Source organism: Mustela lutreola, chromosome 9 (assembly GCF_030435805.1).
Source record: "Mustela lutreola isolate mMusLut2 chromosome 9, mMusLut2.pri, whole genome shotgun sequence".
NCBI lineage: Eukaryota > Metazoa > Chordata > Mammalia > Carnivora > Mustelidae > Mustela > Mustela lutreola.
In genome coordinates, this window is record NC_081298.1 from 139,899,551 (window position 1) to 139,918,045 (window position 18,495).

An 18,495-nucleotide genomic window follows, 5' to 3' on the forward strand; every position below is an offset into this window, starting at 1 on the left:
TCCCCAGGCCTCCTGTACACAGTGTCTGATACGTGTGTTTGTGTTTTCTATTCCACACGTATAGGCAGGCTGTCAGCGCTAATGCCCACAACTGCCTTCCGCTGAAACCAGGGGACAGGTACCTGACCCCAATGCCTTTCCTGAAAGTGAATTCTGGCAGGTGAGGGCTGTCTCAGGTAGGTAGGTGGGCGAGACAGCAGGAGGCAAAAGCAATATCCATGCAATGGGGAACATGGGGCAAAGAGGGGCGTGTCCCCAATTCACCTGCCTGGCCTGCCCAGCCAGCCAGGGCCACCCACTGCCCCCAGCCCCCGCCGTGCTCTGGCCGCGGCACAGCTCCCTGCGCCTTCATTACAATGGCAAGCAGCTTTCATGGGACTGCGTGTGTGTCTCTCCAAAGTCACCCATGGAAGAGAATTAGGATACATGCCAACCCGGGACACTGGTAACCGGTTTCCTGTGGACTCGATCCTGACAGTAAGACCCCACCCCACCTTGAGACCTCCCGGCTCAACAAGGTTCTCCCAGGCAACTGGAGGGTGTCCCTCTTCCGCTCCTCCCTCAGGGAGGAGGGCGCAGGCTGCGGGGCTCTCACTCCCAGGGAGGCCCGGCAGCTGCTACTGAGAGTTTGGATCTCCGCTCACCGGAGACAGAACCTCGCGCGGGTCACTCGGGTCCCTGAGAAGATGCTCCCTCCCCACCCAGGACTGGCCTTTCTTTCCGGGGCTGGCATTCTATTTTTGGTTTAAGGATAAACTGCCCCCTGGGAAGTGTGTAAGCCTGAGGATTCACAGACCTGTACCCCTGGGGCTAGAAACACATTATATGTTTAAAAAAAAAAAAAAAAAGTAATAAAAAAAGAATAAACTACCCATTTCTTCCCTACAACTCGATGCTCTCTTTCTTCAGAGAACTGTCCCACTGTCAGCACTTCTGATTACACGGCCTTGCCACTCCCCCCGCTTTCTCCTCTTTCTTGAGAAGGAGCAGGCCGCACTCTTACATGTCCGTTGGCCAGCGGGATTTTTTCTGTAAGATCCACACCGTCAGCATACGCTTGGAGTAATCCAAAAATATCTCTTGTTTTGACGGCCTCACAAAGGCTGTGAAGCTTTGCTGCGTTATCTGCGTGCCTTTTCCTTGCGTATCTCCTCTCGATGTACTTGGCAGTAATGTAGTCCTTTCTGGCATTCCTGAAATCAAGCATTATTGCCTTGTAAATGATTAAGGGCCTCTATTCAAACATCCAACCTTCAATCATCAGGAGCAATTTTTAAAAATCCTGCCCCTGGCGGGTAGGAAGGGGGCCGCCATGTGACTGTGGCAGCGCCTATGTCCAGTGACACCTGAAGCGCCCCTCCCTTTTTTAATATTTTATCTATTTATTTGACAGAGAGAGAGAGAGAGAGAGATCACAAGTTGGCAGAGAGGCAGGCAGATAGAGGGGGGAAAGAAGGCCCCCCGCCAAGCAGAGAGCCCGATGTGGGGCTCGATCCCAGGACGCTGGGATCATGACCTGAGCCAAAGGCAAACGCTTCACCCCCTGAGCCCCCCCGGCACCCCGAGCCCTTTTAAGAAGCGCTGCCATCTTCCGGTTTCCGACCTAAGAGGCCTTGAGGCCTGGTGCAGGGTGCCTGGGGCTTACTCAGGGGCCAATGGGAGCTGGCCCAGATGGGCAGACCAGGAGGTCCTCCACAAGGGGAAGACACGATCTCCTTGGTCACGGGCACTGTGCCTGGCAGGAAAGGCACGCACCACTGGTCTCATGAACCAGAACAAACTGCCAGTCTCTGCGGTCTATTTTCTGGCCTTCCCGTGGCACGGCGTTCACAGACTCTACCTCCCCACAGAGCATGCAATGGCAGCAACTCTGGGAAGCCAAGAGCAGCACAGGTTCCAATCCCGCCCCCACCACACCGACGGGACAAGCATCCTACCCCTGGAGGCGTCAAGTCTTATTTGTGCAAGTGTGTAGCATGCCCCCTCAAGGAACTGTGACAAGCACGTGCACCGACACTTGCGGGGCACGTGGTAGGTCCTTAGGACCCTGGACTTGCTGATGAACTTCAAAGACAGGCAGCAAGGAAGACAGGAGCTCCTGGTCAGGTCTCCGCACTTTACTACAAGGACCTTAAGGAGTAACAGCAGAACAATAAAAGGCGTGGAGAGGATTTGTGAATGATGCTAACTTCCTTGAGGCCACTGGGCGAGAAGGTCAGGAAGCAATCCGGAAACGTACCAGCTGATGAACGGACAGACAAAATGCAGTCTCTCCACACAGCTGTGCAGGGGACAGAGTCCCGGCGGGCCGCGACGAGGCTGAGCCCTGAAAACACTACTCGGAGTCAGAGGAGCCCCACAAGGCCACACGCTGTATGACGCCGTGTCCACCGGATGCAGGGAAGAGGCAAGTCTCTGGAGTCAGAAGGCGGCTTAGCAGGGCCTGGGGTGGGGGGCGAGGGGGGCTGTTGCTGGTTAACAGGTGCAGGGGTCTGGTTTCAGGCGGACGAAAATGTTCTAAAATCGTGGTGATGGGATGCCTGGGTGGCTCTGTCCGTGAAGCGTCTGCCTTCAGCTCAGGTCATGATCTCAGGGTCCTGGGATCCAGTCCTGCGTCAGGCTCCCTGCTCAGTGGGCGCTTCTCCCCCTGCCCCACGCCCTACTCGTGCTCTCTCTCTCAAGTAAACAAAATCTTTAAATAAAATCGCCGAGATGCAGGCACACTCTGTGAACACGCTGAACAGTACTGAACTGACATTTAAACAGCTGAACTGAACGCATATGAACTGTACTTCAATAAATCTGTTAGCAAAAAGCATGTCAGGACAGGGTGGCTGGGTGATGGATGTTGGGGAGGTATGTGCTATGGTGAGTGCTGTGAACTGTGTAAGACTGATGATTCACAGACCTGTACCCCTGGGGCAAATAATACATTACACGTTAATAAAAATAATTTTAAAAAAATAATAAAAAAAGAAAAAGAAAAAATCATGTCAGTGAAAACTAAATTCCATCAACACTACAAAAACCTAACTTTAGCCAACAGATGCACAGAGATACAGGGAAAATGGCATGACAGGATCAAGGTCCTGGGCTCCTTTCTAGGAACTACTTTTTCTGGAAAGTGAAGTGCCCTGAAGTTTCAGAAAGTTGGGCGGGGGCGCTGAAGAGAAAGCCAGGGCCTTCTGCGTCGGCTCTAAGAGATGGCACAGCCCAGGCTCGCGGCTGGATGGCTGCTCAGATGGGCTCTGTCGCCTCCATCAAGGTCACAAAGGTGCAAAGCCCTTTCTGTGACAACACACGCTCACAGGGCTGCTGCAGGTCAGGTGAGAGAGCACATTTAGGCATGGAGCACAGCATTCTAGAAACACCAGCGTGGAATGAGCAGGCTTGTAGTGCCAAGTGGAACTGGGGCAGCTCTTCTCAGCTCCCAACCCGTCACCATCCTGCCACCAGGGCTGTGCCAACTGCCTCTGCTGTCCCAACCAGTCACCAAGCCCCTCAGGTGAGCACCCAGGGCCAGGAGCGAGCAGGTCCCCTTCAGGGTCCGAGAGGGTAGCTGGGGCGTCACTCCCCACTGCGGACGACCTGATCTAAGGTGTTTGTGAAACGCAGACTGTGAGTACTGTGCTAACTTATGTGTGTCACCTCCCAGACGTGCACCGCTATGGGCTTATAGGTCGAGCTGACACATGTAGTCCTGTTGGTCCTCGAACCAGGGCTATGAACTCTGTCTCCACCTTACAGCGAAGTCAACTGAAGTCTACGGAGGGACATGAGATTCTGTTTCCTCACATAGCAGGCAAGTTGCCGAGGGGGCCTTCTAGCACAGTGTGGCACGCAGGGAACGGCTCAGTGACCTCCTGAGCCTGACGACAGGCCATATCTGATAGTGATTCAAACTCTACCGGTCTCATGATGAGCGGTTAGTCTAGATGGCCGTCAAGGTTTAGGGAGTTTCAATAATCCTTGCGGGACCATCACCACGGTGACCTCTCCCGCCTCCCTGGGAAGGAGCTAGAGAGATACTGGCCCCTTTACTTATTTTTTTTAATGCGTTATTCATCTGTCCAGAGCTCTGTGTCCCCTGAAGGTCATTCTTCCCCAAGCCCGGGCACAGACCTGCTTTATGCACCACCGCACTCCACAGCTTTGTGAGGGAAGTTCCCTCCGACAGCACTGATCCCTCCCAGCCTCTTGCTTTTTGGAAAGGCTTCGACTTTTGGAGAAAAGCAGTGAACTTAGAATAACAACACTTTTGGCCCATGTTCAGGAGAGGTTTCTCGTCCTTCTGAAGGACGGGCCTGTGTCAGGGTCCCGAGTCACACAGGAGGAGCAGCACGGCCTCTGTAAGCAGACACTAACCCGCCTGCTTCCCCCTTTCAACCCCTCTCTCTCTTGGCATACCCCCCAATCCAAAATCTGGGGATTCACAGGCCACTAGAGGGTCTCTGGCTTCCCTTTTAACAGATTTATCTGCAGATGGCGTGTTCTCCTGAGATAAAGCCAGCAGTGGCACACGCCTTCTCACGTGCAAGTGAATGCCAGCCTGTTTAAGTAACCACAGAGCTGGGACTTCAGCTTTGACTCGGCCATTCATTAAGTGTGCACTGAACCCCCACAAGCAACACGCTGGGGCGGGAAATACAAAAGCCTGGAAGATGCAATTTCTCAGAGAACTAGGTACCAATTCCTCAGTATGGTAAGAAGTGGGATGAAAGGTTTTATTTTTTTTTATTTCTTTTAAGATTTTATTTATTTATTTGACAGACACAGATCATAAGTAGGCACAGAGGCAGGCGGAGGGTGGGGGGGAAGCAGGCTCCCCGCTGAGCAGAGAGCCTGATGTAGGGCTCGATCCTAGGACCCTGAGATCATGATGTGAGCTGAAGGCAGAGGCTTAACCCACTGAACCACCCAGGCGCCCCAGATGAGCCAAATGCCCAGCAGAGAGCCCGGCACTCAATTCCACCTGAGCAGTTAGGAAAGCAGGAGGCATTTTGCCATCACACTGGCCATCCGCCCTCATTTTGGAGGGAAAAAAGAGGGGGAGGGCTACACTTCCCTTACATTAGTGTCACGGTTGGGGGGGTGTCTCAATGCAGCAGAACGCTTATACGGAAGGATTTGAAGCAGATAGTGTTCACTTTTTAGAAACATCTAGCCCCAGAATAAACAAACTGCCCACTTGGCACCCCAGGTACTTGGAGGAAACTACTTTACTTATCATACACTTTGTTCACAGCCAATCACTATTGGAGGCCGGTGCCTTTTCTCTGAGCGCAGGTATCGGGCAGACTAAACGTGCCATCCTGGACCCTGGAGCGTCCTTTACTAAGCTCGGTCTTCGAGCTATGCCGGGAAGAGCTGGCTCGGCTCTGAGTAACTCTGGGGAAACCCGAACTGTGAGGACCCTCAGTTTCCGGGGTCTGCGGGATCAGCGTGCAGCACTCACAGTGCCTCCACCGCCCACCCACGGCCAGCAAACAGGCTGCCAACAGCACCGAAGGGCTGGTGTGGCCTCACCCGCACCGATGAGCATCCCAATGGCTCCGGGAGCAGGGGGCGTGGTCTCCTGCTCTGGTTAAAGGAGAGGCTTCGAGAAGCCTGCAATCCTGCCCAGGTCCCGCCATAGGGGAGCGGCTACGTCTCCAGGTCTGGGTGAGAAAACAGATTTCCAGCTCAGCTCTTCATCCAGAGAGGAAAGCGACCTCGTGCCTGGAATCAACCTCACAGAAATGCTACGGCACAAACAGCAGCTGTAGGACAGTGTGAACTGACTCTAACCCCACACCCACTGAGTGCTGGGCTCAGATACGGGATAGCGACAGTTGGGGCGGGGTTCGCGCCCTTAGAGGTCGAGGCTGTCTAACTGCACTAAGTTACCTCACCTCAGTGCGAAAGAAGTCAGATCCTACAACCTCAGCTTCCCAAGGGCTCGTCGCAACGAATGGGTTACAAACACCCAAGTTCTCAGCTTTTGGAATGGGCCTGCGCGCAGCCTCCCGGTGCGGCAGCTCTTCAAGCACAGGTCACTGTCCTCGCTCACGTCCCGTAGAAGCACGTGTGCCATCCATGCCCTCTCAAGCATCTTCCAAAGGCGATGCTGTCTCTGTAAATGAATTTTCCTACTCTTCCTTATAACATTTTTCTTATATCCTCCTCTCCTGCTGGAACACCTGGATCCAGGCTCACCACTGGAAGGCACTTTACTGCCCTGGGGACACCTCCCTCCCTTCCGTCTGCCCCCACTCTGCATCGCAACAGACCCGCAACCTCACCCCCGGCGCCCAGAGCCAACAGGACAGCCGCTGCCCTGACCTGCTGCTCCTCCCTCCACTTCTCACTTTTTTTTTTTTTTTTTAAAGATTTTATTTATTCACAAGTAGGCAGAGAGGCAGAGAAAGAGAGGGGGTTAGCAGGCTCTCCACTGAGCAGAGAGCCCAACGCGGGGCTCGATCCCAGGACCCTGAGATCATGACCTGAACCAAAGGCAGAGGCTCAACCCACTGAGCCACCCAGGTGCCCCTCCACTTCTCACTCTTAAAGACCAGTATGATCTGGGTGATTATGCTGTTTGCTAAGACTGGCAGGAAAATCTCCTGTTATCAGCTCTGCCTCATCGGGGCCACGGGATGGAGGGTGAGGCATCAAAGCTTCTCGGCTGGGTTTTGTGTCAACAGTAAAGCAAAACCAAAAACACTCCTGTTGAAGAAAACACTCCACATTTGCAAGGACCCTGAGAAAGAAAGTGATGTGTAGTCATGTCTCTATGACAACAAGCCTCCCAGTCGCTGAGAATTTATGCAGAGAGGAGAGAGAACTTCCGAGGCAGAAGGCGAGGGGGTGACCGGCTTGCTGTTCATCCTCAGACATACAGCATCGGCCAAAGTTGCCTGCCTGTGGCTTCTTCCTCAAAAAGCCAGTCACACCCAAATTTTATTTGGACACCCAAGAAGGTGACTTACAAAAAAACAGGCAGGCTGATTTATTCCTTAAAGAAGCAACCACTGGGATACCCCAGGCTTGTTAGTCTCCTGTCTCTCAGGCTCAAGTACAAGCCAGTCTTTGCTCAGAAAATGAGAACAGCCAGTTTCATACTTACATGTCGCTGCCCGGGTTGGGTTTGACGGAGTCCTCAGCTGGAAGGCAACACTCCATAATCTCGTTAAAGCCTGCATTCCCAATATTCTTGGCAAGCTGCAAAAACAGAAGTCTATTTCAGGGTACTCAAGTATTAATCCATTCAACCGTTACACACTACGCACGCATCTGATGACTGATTTAATGGCTACTAAGAAATACAGCAATAAAGTGGTTTGCCGTTAATAAAGACGGACAAAACTCACACCCCAAAGGTACTCATAAAACCAGCAATAAGAAGTAAGACGTGTCTGTTACAGAGGAATGTTCTCGTAAAATATCCCCTGGAAAGAGCACCTAGATGGGCAGGAAGCAGCAGTAACTTGGTCCAATCTGAGTTTCCATCCTTATCCACCCCACAAAAACCTCACTAACCAAGTGAAATGGATCTAGTAAGACCTATTTAGGCTAGCAAGGAAGGGCTCTGACAGTGGAGAGCGTGTGGGGCCAGGAAGCCAAGACTCGGGCTTAAATAACAGTTCGATTTTCTGGTTTTGTGACCACATGCAAGTCAGTTCCAAGTTTCAATTTTTCATCAGGAAAATGGAATGACACCTACCTTGCTGGGTTGTAATAATAAATTGGAACAATTTAGGTGAAAACATTCTGTAAACAGAAGCACTAAAAATGCATTTGTTCCAAATATAACAATCAACAATTTGTTCCAACAATCAACCTTCTGATTTGTCAGAAATTAAATGAGAACATTTCAGTTAACCCTCATTGAACACTCAGCGCTGTGCTCCACGCAGCAGATGGGAAGACAAATGTCACGGCCTGTCTTAGACCAGCGACAAGGACGGCGGCTGGCATCTCCTGACTGGATGCACGGACTCTGAGTGACCAGGGTCCTGAAAGGCCGGGGTTTAATCATCGTATCCCGGCACCCAGTCCAGCAGCACCTGACAGAGACGAGCTGCTTCCGTGTTTAATGAAACAAAACTGAGGGGGAGCCCCGAGCACCGGGCTTCGAGAGCAGAGCGATTTTAACTTCTGTGGGTTAAAGGGAGCAGGGGCCTCTGCTTCTGCTCTTGAGGAGGGACGTGGACACAGAGTAACCAGGGAGGTTCTGGGAGATTCCTGCTAGAGCAGCCCCTTCTCTCTCCATAGGGAGCGGACTGAAGGAGCGGCCGAAGGGATCGGAGTCAGAGGAGGCGGAACTTTCCGGTGGCAGGTAACACGACACAGCGAGATGGGATTACGAGGGACGCTGAAGGACTGGGGACATGTGTCAGGTTTAACTTTGTGAGGAACCGTCCTAATTTTACCATCCTGGTAAGTGAACAAAGCATTCTAGATGGCCTGGAGCACCAAGCACTAACTGATCCCACCTGGGTCCCCAGTCCTGGCCTGGGGGTCTCAAGCCATCGTCAGGTGACAAAACCCCAGGGCCTCGCTGCCGTTTCCCCAAGAACGAGGCTGACGGGCAACCATGTCAGGTGACAGAACTGATGTACCACGGAGTCAACGCCTGCAAAGGATTTCCTGGACTGTCAGTGACAGATCCAGGACTGACCCTCAGGATCAGACTGCTGTTTAGACCCAGCTATGCTCTCACGACCCCGTCTTTCAACCTAACATGGACACCGTCCCCTCGCCGAGCATTGTCCTTTTCAGAAGGGAAAGGAGAGAAAAGCCACGGTGCCCCTCCATGCGCGGGGGGCCCACATGCCTGGGAGTCCGCGGTAAGCAGATGGGAGGGGCTGTGAGGAGGAGAACTCCCCGGGACTTGGAAAGCTGCTTCCCTTCTGCTTGGACTTGGCTGGTTTACCGGGGGACAGCTGGTCCAGGGAGCCACCACATCCGTGCGTCACACTCTTCCAATGCAGAGAAATGTGCCGCCTTACGGTTCTGCCAAGTTCCAGCAAGTATCTCAGGCTGCAGAGAACGCCTTCAGGACCCCCAGCAAAAGCAAAGCATCTGCACATGGAGGCTGCAGCGTCATGTCAAGAAACTGGGGTCCCTGCGGGCCACGTGGGCAGCAGCCAAGGAAGCAGCAAGGCTGGTGGGAAGCAGCCCCCACCACGCACACCCTCCACTCCCAGAGGACCCTGAGGCTGAAGGGATCTGTCCCAGGCAGACACGGGGCCAGCTCAGATCTAGAAGGGTCTGGGGCGTCTGGAGTGCCACGTCACTTGGCGAAGCAAACGTCAGACCTCTCGATCCGCAAACGCCCACTGAGTCCTCGGGTGTGCGGGGCGCCGAGCATGAGATGCGAGCCTGCGTGGCGAGAGCTCAGTCTAGCGAGAGGGACGCCGGCAGAGAGATGCACGCATCGAGGGCGGGAAAGTGGCCTGGGCGGAGCACTACGAGCACGGAGATGGCAGACGCTCATCAGCAGGGCGGCTCCCCGGTCCAGATGCCGCTTTAGCCCGCTGGCCTTGCGGGGACCCTGTGTGCCTCTCCCGGGGACCAGGGGTCCCACATTCCCAGAGATCTGCAGCCCCTACTGTGCAGGGTCCACGGAGCCAGAAAGAGGCCTTACGTGTTACCAGAAATTGCGCTTGGAGTTGGGGTGAGGATGGGCAAGACTCCGGTTTCCTGTTTCCAGGTGGAGGGAGGAGACCTTCCCTCTTCTTCCGCCCCCGCCCCCTCCCTGCCTGGCAAGGGGAGGGGCGGGCAAATGAGGGCAAGGACTTCCCGGGAGGGACCCCAGCCCCCCTGTGCTCACAGGATGCCACACTGGGGGCCGGGGGCTCCTCCTGCCGGAGCCTAGAGCTGTTACCTAGAGCTGTTACCACGCATGTGGGGCTTGTCAACGCATCTGGCTTCTCCCAGTAACAAAGCGGAGTTTTCATCTCTCAGCTGCTTCCAGATCCACGCAGGGAAACGGGGTGTTGTTTTCTGGGCGGCGCACATCCCAGCAGTGTGGAAGGCCAGGGAGCACGGCAGGCCGTTCCTGCGCCGTGGGTGAAGGCCCCGGGAAGTGCGGGCACTGGACCCCGCAGGCAGAGCTAAGAAATGCTGTGAGCTCACGATTTTGATGTCCGAAAGAGGGAGCACAAAAAAGATACTCTGGGGAATGTTGGAAATTATGTTTTCATTAAAAAAAATTGTGTTTTCACCCAAGGCTTTAGATATCCTATTTTTGACATATTTTACAAAGTATATAATATTCTTCTCAGTAATACTAATTATAAACTATTATACACACACACACATACACACACGTGTGTGCTGGTGTTCAGTTTTGGGTATTTTTTTCCCCAAGTTTACTTTTTTCTTTTGAGTAATCTCTAACAATACAGGACTCGAACTCAAGACCCCGAGATCAGGAGTTGTTAGCTGTTCCAACTGAGCCAGTCAGGCACCCCTTGATTTCTTTCTAACAGAGTTTGTGGCTAAAAAAAGGTCAAGAGATGTAATTTAAAAAGAAAAAAGAACACAGGTTCTGGGGTCCGGGGTCCAGAGCGTAAATCCTGGCCTCACCTCTCCAGCCCTATCTTGTAAGACCGGGTCCTTGCTTAGGTTAGACACAGTGTGCACAAAGCACCGAGGACAGGCCTGAGCCCGAGATGCTCAGTACGTGGGAGCTGGTACCAAGGCCTCGCAGCCTCTGCTTTCCTGGAGTGGCCTTCATTCAGTCCCAGATGAATGTCGGTCCCCACACGCCTCCCCTCCACGCGCGCTCCTTCACGCCGGCTGTCGGCTGACCCTACTTCACACTGCACAGCTTGTTAACAGCCTCTTGAGAAGGGAGGCAGGAGGAAGTCAGGGAACACAGGCTTCTCAGTCACCAATATGTGCCCCCGAGCTTCCCGACCCTGACCTTCAACTTGACGGAAAAGATTTTAAAATTACTGACCCCAATTCAATTTCATAATATCAAATTTTCCTTTCTTAAGTTCATGTAGGATGTCAAATGGATCGTATGATACAAGGACCTTAGCACTAGTGACGCCGTTCTACATATGAACAGAAAATCAACCCTGAAATGATGACCTATGTTAGGGAGGAAATTCACCTTCCCCAAAAATCTATGTTTACCAGGAGGATTTCGAAAGCAGATTTGCTTTAAAATCTAAGGATACTAAGCAGTTTGGCATGCTCGAGTACCAGCTCCAATGACATGGCCTCCCGGAACTAATGAGTACCCTCAGGGACCCAGCTTCTCTGTGCTGAGTAAGCCGTGATTCCAAAAGCAGGTGGAGAGGAGGAAAGATGACGGCTAAGCAGCCACCTTCACGGATGCTGCTGAAACCCACTCAGTTAATATGGAAATCAAGCATGCTTCGAACCCAAAATAATAAAAAAAGAAATGGTGAAATTGCCACAGCATTCCATCCAAGGGAACCATGTGCAAACCTAAGACCAGAAAATAATTTATAGAATTAAGCAGAAAGGTTTTTATCATGAAGAACATGGTGAGGCCACATGGGAGGACAGGAGCGACGTTCTACGTGGTGACCGTCTGTCTCGGAGCACCGTGCCAGCCAGAGAACGAAAGTCCCGGCTCGTCACAGCCTGCCACCCTGGGCCGTGGGCTCTAGGGCTGATTCACCTGGAGGACAGAGACTCACTGAGCCTCTAGAGCAATGTTGCCCAGGACGCTCCCGTGAAGCCGCTGGAAAGTTACTTTCCAGGTCACCCTCTTAAAAGGGTGTGGAGCAGTTTGATCAACATTTGCTGCACAAGGACAGACACCAGGACGAACAACTCAACCAAAGGGCCGGGGTCATGGCTCTGTGCCCCCTGAAGGTTCATACGTGCAGCAGACAGCAGAGCTTAATCTCCCTGTGGATTTACACACTAGGACACGTGGATCGCTCTTCCAACAGGATTTAAAGGCATCTTGGAGAATAAGGAGAGCTCATCCTTCACGGTTCTTACAATGTGCCAGACGTAATTCTAAATACACACACAGAGACATCTATGTGTCAAGCCTTCAGGACATCCTCTGTGCAAGCATTCGACCATCTACGCAGAACAGAACTTGTGTGCTTTTAAAAGGTTTGGACTCATACGGGCGCCTGGTGGCTCCGTCGGTTAAGTGTCCGACTCATGATGTGGGAGGTCGTGATCTCAGTCAGGGTCCTGGGCTCTGTGTTGGAAGCTGCTTGAGATTCTCTCCCTCTCCCTCTGCCCTTCTGCCCATTTAAGCACGTACCCTCTCTCTCTCTAAAATAAAGCTTTTAAAAATATGTAAATAAAATCTTTTTTTTTAAAGATTTTATTTATTTATTTGACAGACAGAGATCACAAGTAGGCAGAGAGGCAGGCAGAGAGAGAGAGGGGGAAGCAGGCTCCCTGCTGAGCAGAGAGCCAGATGTGGGGCTCAATCCCAGGACCCTGGGATCATGACCTGGGCCGGAAGGCAGAGGCTTTAACCCACTGAGACACCCAGGTGCCCCCGTAAATAAAATCTTTAGAAGGGCTTGAACTCATGTTTTATAAATGAAGCCTAACCCCTGACACACACTGTCCATGCAGCGCCTGACTTACCAGCCGAGCGGTAAAGGTTCGGGACAGGATGTCGGGCCCACCATCCTGGCACACAGTGGGTAGGGCTGGGGAGAAGCCCAACTTCTGTGAGCAGCCACATGACCACACGGACAGAGGTGAGGGGCAAGCAGAGGGTGGGAGAGAACCTCACAAGATTCGGGGCCCTTTTCCCTCTGTTTTTCTTTTCTTTTTTTTTTTTTTTTTAACACAGAGAGAGCGAGCACAAGCATGGGGAGAGACAGAGGCAGAAGGAGAAGCAGACTCCCTGCTGAGCAAGAAGCCCAATGCGGGGCTCGATCCTGGAACCCTGGGACCGTGGCCTGAGCCCAAGGCAGGTGCTTAACTGACTGAGCCACCCAGGTGCCCCGACCCCTCTGTTTTTCTGTAACCACGAGGGAGGGTCTGGAACTACAGCAGAGGTCAGGTTCTGGAAACTCATGCAGATACTACATAAGCAGGCTCTGTCTGACGGCTCCCCAGCAGGGTTGACAGCTACCCAAATGTTAAACTCCTGTGAGCACATGTAGACAGAGGCCCTGGGAGAGAGAAACCGGATTCAAACCCGGCATCAAGCCACCTCATCGTTTCACGGAGATGTGAACGTCTTCTCTTCCACCTTTCTTGGCCTTTTCCTGTTTAGTGGCCAAGAGTCTCAGCTTCGATTCTGGGACACAGTTAAGCAGATGTAATAGATGTGCTGGGGTCAGGCGCCCACTGGCTCACAAGAGCCATCAGTAAAATTATATCATATAAACTCACCGTGACATAAATTATATTAAAAACAAAGTACAGTCAAAACTCATCACTGAAACATTTTACTGCCCTGTTTCTGAAGTCACTGAGGACCACGGCGTATGAGGGGGACTCCCCATAGGGGTGCGTCACCGAGCCCTTCTCCCCCACAGAGAGCCGGTAACTCATGCTGGTTACTGATGACGGCACAGATTTGACAAAAAGGCCACGTGGGAGGATTGGCGGTTCAACACTGGCTGGGCACAGGGATGGGGGCAGGGACAGGAGGGATGGCAGCGACGCTTACCACGTGCCAAGACTTGCCTCTGCAAAGGCCATTTAATGTTTCGGGCTGCTCAGAGGTTAAGTGTGAGCTTTGGGATCAGATGAAAGGGTCCCGCCCCCGATCTTACACTTCAATAACTATATAACCTTGGGCACATTGCAACATTCTAAGCCTCAATCCTGCCCTTGTAAAGTGGGGATAAATACCAAGGTCACTGGGCTGTCATGAAGGGCAAATGAGCTAATATATAACGATTGCTCTGTGAAGGGCCTCATACGAAATAAGCAACTCTTATTCCCACTGTTTTGAGAAAACCAGCAATGCCGCTGCTGGAGGTGACCAGAGAATTTGTGTTTCTCTGAAAACATATCATGGGAATCTCAAACCTATGCCACCATCAGCTGCCCAGGATACCAGCCCTTGGACACACGTGGCTGTAAAACGTAGGTGGAGCGCACCATGACCTTAACAATAACCCCACCGTGGAACCTAGGATACACCGCTGGAGTCTTGCCAAGTCCAGCTTAGTCCTAACCTTGAAGTCATCAACAACGTCACTAACCCGGAGACCAGAATTCACAGTCGTTTCTCCCAACTTTGTCTTTCAAGACCATCAAGGAATCCTCTGGAAAGACTGCAAGGATTTGACAAGACAGTTCAAAATGGCTTCTAAGTTCAGACACGCTGGTTCCAGAGTAGTCATCAATAAAACATACGGCCCCTTGAGAGGTATACTGACCACAGTAATTGATTTCCTGTCAAGACTACGGCTCTTTTCATTACAATCAACAGCGATCTGTAACCACCTAACGTTCACCGTCCAAAGCCCAGCTACACCAAGAGTTCCAACACTGCTTCCAACCAGCAATTACAGACTCTGAAAACAGTTCACAGAAGCTCCATTTAGGTGGCCTCAAACACCTCATGTGATGTGCCTTTTCCTTAGCACAGCCAGTCTCAAAACTCTAGACATTACGTGACAGAAAGTGCTTCAGCCTCCCAGTACCGACGTACGTCGCACTGCACGGCTTGCGTGCGTCCCCGAACCGAGAATGAAAACCTTCCTTAGAAGCGAAGGCAGGAAAAGCAGGGACCAGCATCTCCCGCAAAGGGCGACAGTAAGGGGCCGAGGAAGAGCACTGGAGGCTTGAGCCGAGGGATGACCACAGACTTGGCAGGAATCTGTGGGGGGCTCCAAGGGAACGCGTCCCTGACTGTCTCTGGGCTCCCGTCCTGTGTGCGGTTCCGGAACGGGGAAGGGGGTGAGCGAGACGCCGCCACCACCCCAGTCCACGATCTTACAACTGTCTCAGCCTTCGTTTCACTTCACTTGATTCAATTAAGAACCAAGTTTTACAACAACAAGTGCCCTCAGCTCCCAGTAGCCGAGAAGGTTCTAACTGCCCAAACCCATCTGGCAAAAATCAGCTACCATCAAGTGCAGTGGAATTTCAAGAAACCAAAATAAAAACTCAGCTTTCAGCTCACTCATTTCCATTTCAAAATCAAGGATTTGAGAATTACCAGCAGCTCAGATGTTCCTAAGACATCTAACGTGAGGGACTGCATCCGGGAATAGTGAACCCCGAGCTCCCGGTGGATTCCAGAACACTCAATGCAGGTCAGGATGCCCAGATTGGTGGAAAGCCATGTAGGATCTGCCAAAGAGAACAGGGAAAATTGGAACTTGCAGTAAGCAGCAGCCCAGGGTCACGACATTTTTCCTGTAGAGTTACTGCATGTGGAGTTTGGGGCATGAGCTAGTCAATCCTCGACCCAGAGGGAGCTCTCAGTCGCCATTCACTCTGCACTAGCACTGATTCACACACAATGCTCACATGTGCACATGTCTGCTCTCCCTCTTCTTCCCATCCCTTCATTTCTGTACTCATTCTGCGCCCACCTTGTCCACCCTTCCATTCATTAAGAACTTCCAGGTGACAGCTGTCAGGTAGAAGAACACACGGCACACAGCGCCCTCTATGGGGCACAGGCCTTTGAGGGCTCTCCTGAACACCAACCACGCCCATCGCCAACCTCTGTCAGACTAGCAAAGGGGAAATTTAAAAAAACACCACAGTCTAGGGCTGGATGGGGAACAGATTTAAAATTTGTCTCTTCGCAAAATTCTAACAGTAATGATGGAGAACACCTACTACGTGCTGATGCTATACTCCGTGCTCAGCATACTGGGGGCAGCAGGAGGAGTTCTGATCGCAAGAGCTTCAGAAATTACAGATACTGACAGAACTCATTTAGCAAGTACAAAAGCACCAGCGGGTGACCAGGACAGGTGTCTTCAGAGGGTTCGACAAGAAAAGCCTTGCTAGAGGGTGTGCGGGACCAGACCGCAGCCCCACCTGTCCTGAGGCCCAAGGCCATGCTGGCCTCTGGTCACTGTGCTTCTTGGAGCAGCTACGTACCCACTGAGGCATCCTACTAAGCGCTGGCTACACGGCAGACACTCAAGATGTGCTCGACAGATGAAAGCTAGATTGCAAATGGGGCATTCAAAATAAAACCTACTCGAGCACATCATCAGAACCTGAAAGTACCATTCTCTTTGAAACGGCCTGCTGCCCTTAGAAACTCACAGCAGGGAAACAGCATAACCTGGGTCACCAGATTATTGTCAAGTACTGTTTGTAAATGTTCAAGTTATAAAACATTGTATCCATTAGGAAATACTCCTGGGCATCTGTGTTTTCCCTCCTACTCTATCGGCTGTACACCCTCTCCGCAGGTAGGAGTGCGTTTCGACTGCTTTATATGGAGTTTCATGTCAGCTGTCTTGTCTCAGCATTTGCAAAGAGAAATGCACAAAGCTTTGACTTGTTTATGGGAGCGTTTTCAATGTCCAAGTGCAGCACCGTCCTCATTTTTTCTTAAGAAAAAGCACGATTCACTACTTACCACTCTTGGCCTCATCTCTTGCCAAAACGTAATTTTTACTGGGTCTCTGACCCTGAGGGAGTTCCTCAAACTACCCCGAGATATATGGCTTTCGGGGCAACAGAACCTCCCGGCAATTCTCAACTGCCCGCTCTATTTTTGTTGTGTTCATTTTTTTGTAAGAACTTTCATAGAATGCGATGAATGAAAAGGTAACTGACCGTTCCATGATCTTTCTCATTTTGTAACTGTCCAGAAACAGCTATTCCAAAGCTCCCTGACCTCCCAGCACCATTCCGTCTTAATCAGAAGAAATCCACTCCGTAAGCTTTTACAAAGCTAGCTATTAAAATCTATGAGGATGCTCTATGTCAGTTAAAAAAATGAAGCCCCAGAGAGGCTTCATCGCAATGCAGAAAGAAACATCTCATTTCACAGGACGTGGCACCTGCAAAGGACCCGAAGACACTCCACACTGGTTCCGTCGTCTTCCATACAGGAAAACCCAGACCCAAAAAACAAAGTGGCTCTCCCGGAGCCACAGACGAGACAGAGGCTCAAAGCTGCTGCACAAGTTCCACAAAGTAGCACAAAGAGAGGGGGGAGTAAATCCCAGGAAAAGCCGCCCCGACATGGCCGCGCAGCCAATACAATGAGCGGATGACCTTGGTTTCACCCGCCTTCTGGGCTTCCGTTTTCATTTCTCAAAAAGGTTTAAATCTTTTCAGCGCCATCGGGCCATCTTTGCGCGGCCCTGCTTGGCGGGGCCGGAGCAGGTGTCTTCCCACACTCCCCTCCACCGTCTGCACACAGCCCAGCACGCAGCCACGCGCCCTGTGAATCAGAATGGCATGTGACTACCCCAGAGCTGGGGGGAGGAGGAGGACGGGTGTCACCTGGGGCCCCACAGTCGCAACACACGCCATTGCCCGTCATCCTCTGCACTTCGGAGATGATCTCCTTTGTCAGTTCCTGGACGATGTTATTTTCCCCGGTATTGTCATCCCCCTTAAATGCATTGTTTAAAGCTTCTTCTTTGCTGTTCTGAAGCACAGACATCCATCTAGAAAAGTAATAGAGATGCTGTGTTAAATCCCCAAGGACTATGAGGTCCCGGCCCCAAGGCCCACCTCCAAGGAACTTACATTTGACACTCTTGCTCGTCCTCTGCTTGGAAGTGGTACGTCCGGTCATCTGCGCGGCAAGAGGAGTTGGTCAGTTGTGAGCCGCACGGTAATCTGCACACAACTCCCAGAGGAAGCGGTTTATAATTAACCTCAGGAGTAACAGCAGCTCCCGGTGAGGCCTCCCTCGAGTCCTTCCATGCCTTGCTTGCCCTTGCTCTCGGGGATCATGGCTTTGTCATCCCAATTCACAAGTCTGCCCCACCCTCCACTTCAGTTCCCCCAAACTATAGCTATTCAAGGATGGAAACCATCAACAGCTTTTCAAAAGCCTGCTACGAAGCAGCCCCTTCGGAAGTAACTGTTACAGCCCTTTGAATAATAAAAGCCTTCCCGCCTGAGTATCTGAGAAGTTTTCTGGCCTTCTTAGAAAGTTCCAGCAGGCTGAAGGAGGCTGTGTTACAGGGCCCAGCAGCAGGAGGAACGGCCCAGCAAAAACGGGACACGAGATCTTCAGCTCACACACACAGCCGTGTGCAAACACAGCCGTGTCTACACGGCCGGGCCAGACTGCTGACCCCGGTGCACGGAGCAAAGACAAGGGGCATGGGATGTGCTATTCCTGCCAAAAAGGCAGAAACTCAGTCCAACTCTGGGCAAGCATCAGGGAAACCCACGTTGAGGGACATTTGACCAAAAAACCCATCAACCTTCTTCAAAACAAGTACCAAGATTATGGAAGGCCAGAGCAGGCTCTGACACTGCTTCAGCCTGTACAAAGAGGAGGTGAAAACGGACGGCGGGACCCTCAGGGAGTCCCAGAGCACCGTGGAAAGGCCAATGAGAACCCTCGTGAACAGCATCTGCGATGTTAAT

At 51.9% G+C, this 18,495-nt stretch overlaps 1 protein-coding gene across 5 annotated transcripts in view; it reads right to left on the reverse strand.

The window, feature by feature from the left end:
- ASAP2 (ArfGAP with SH3 domain, ankyrin repeat and PH domain 2) overlaps positions 1-18,495 on the reverse strand; it is a 162,940-nt gene that overhangs the window by 20,897 nt on the left and 123,548 nt on the right. For all 5 annotated transcript variants that reach the window (XM_059132685.1, XM_059132686.1, XM_059132689.1 and 2 more), the window contains 5 exons: positions 17,641-17,689; positions 17,392-17,558; positions 15,128-15,261; positions 7,106-7,200; positions 1,004-1,193 (listed from right to left, as the gene is read on the reverse strand). In XM_059132685.1, coding sequence (XP_058988668.1) covers positions 1,004-1,193; positions 7,106-7,200; positions 15,128-15,261; positions 17,392-17,558; positions 17,641-17,689 — 635 coding nt within the window. The remainder of the gene's footprint in view (positions 1-1,003; positions 1,194-7,105; positions 7,201-15,127; positions 15,262-17,391; positions 17,559-17,640; positions 17,690-18,495) is intronic.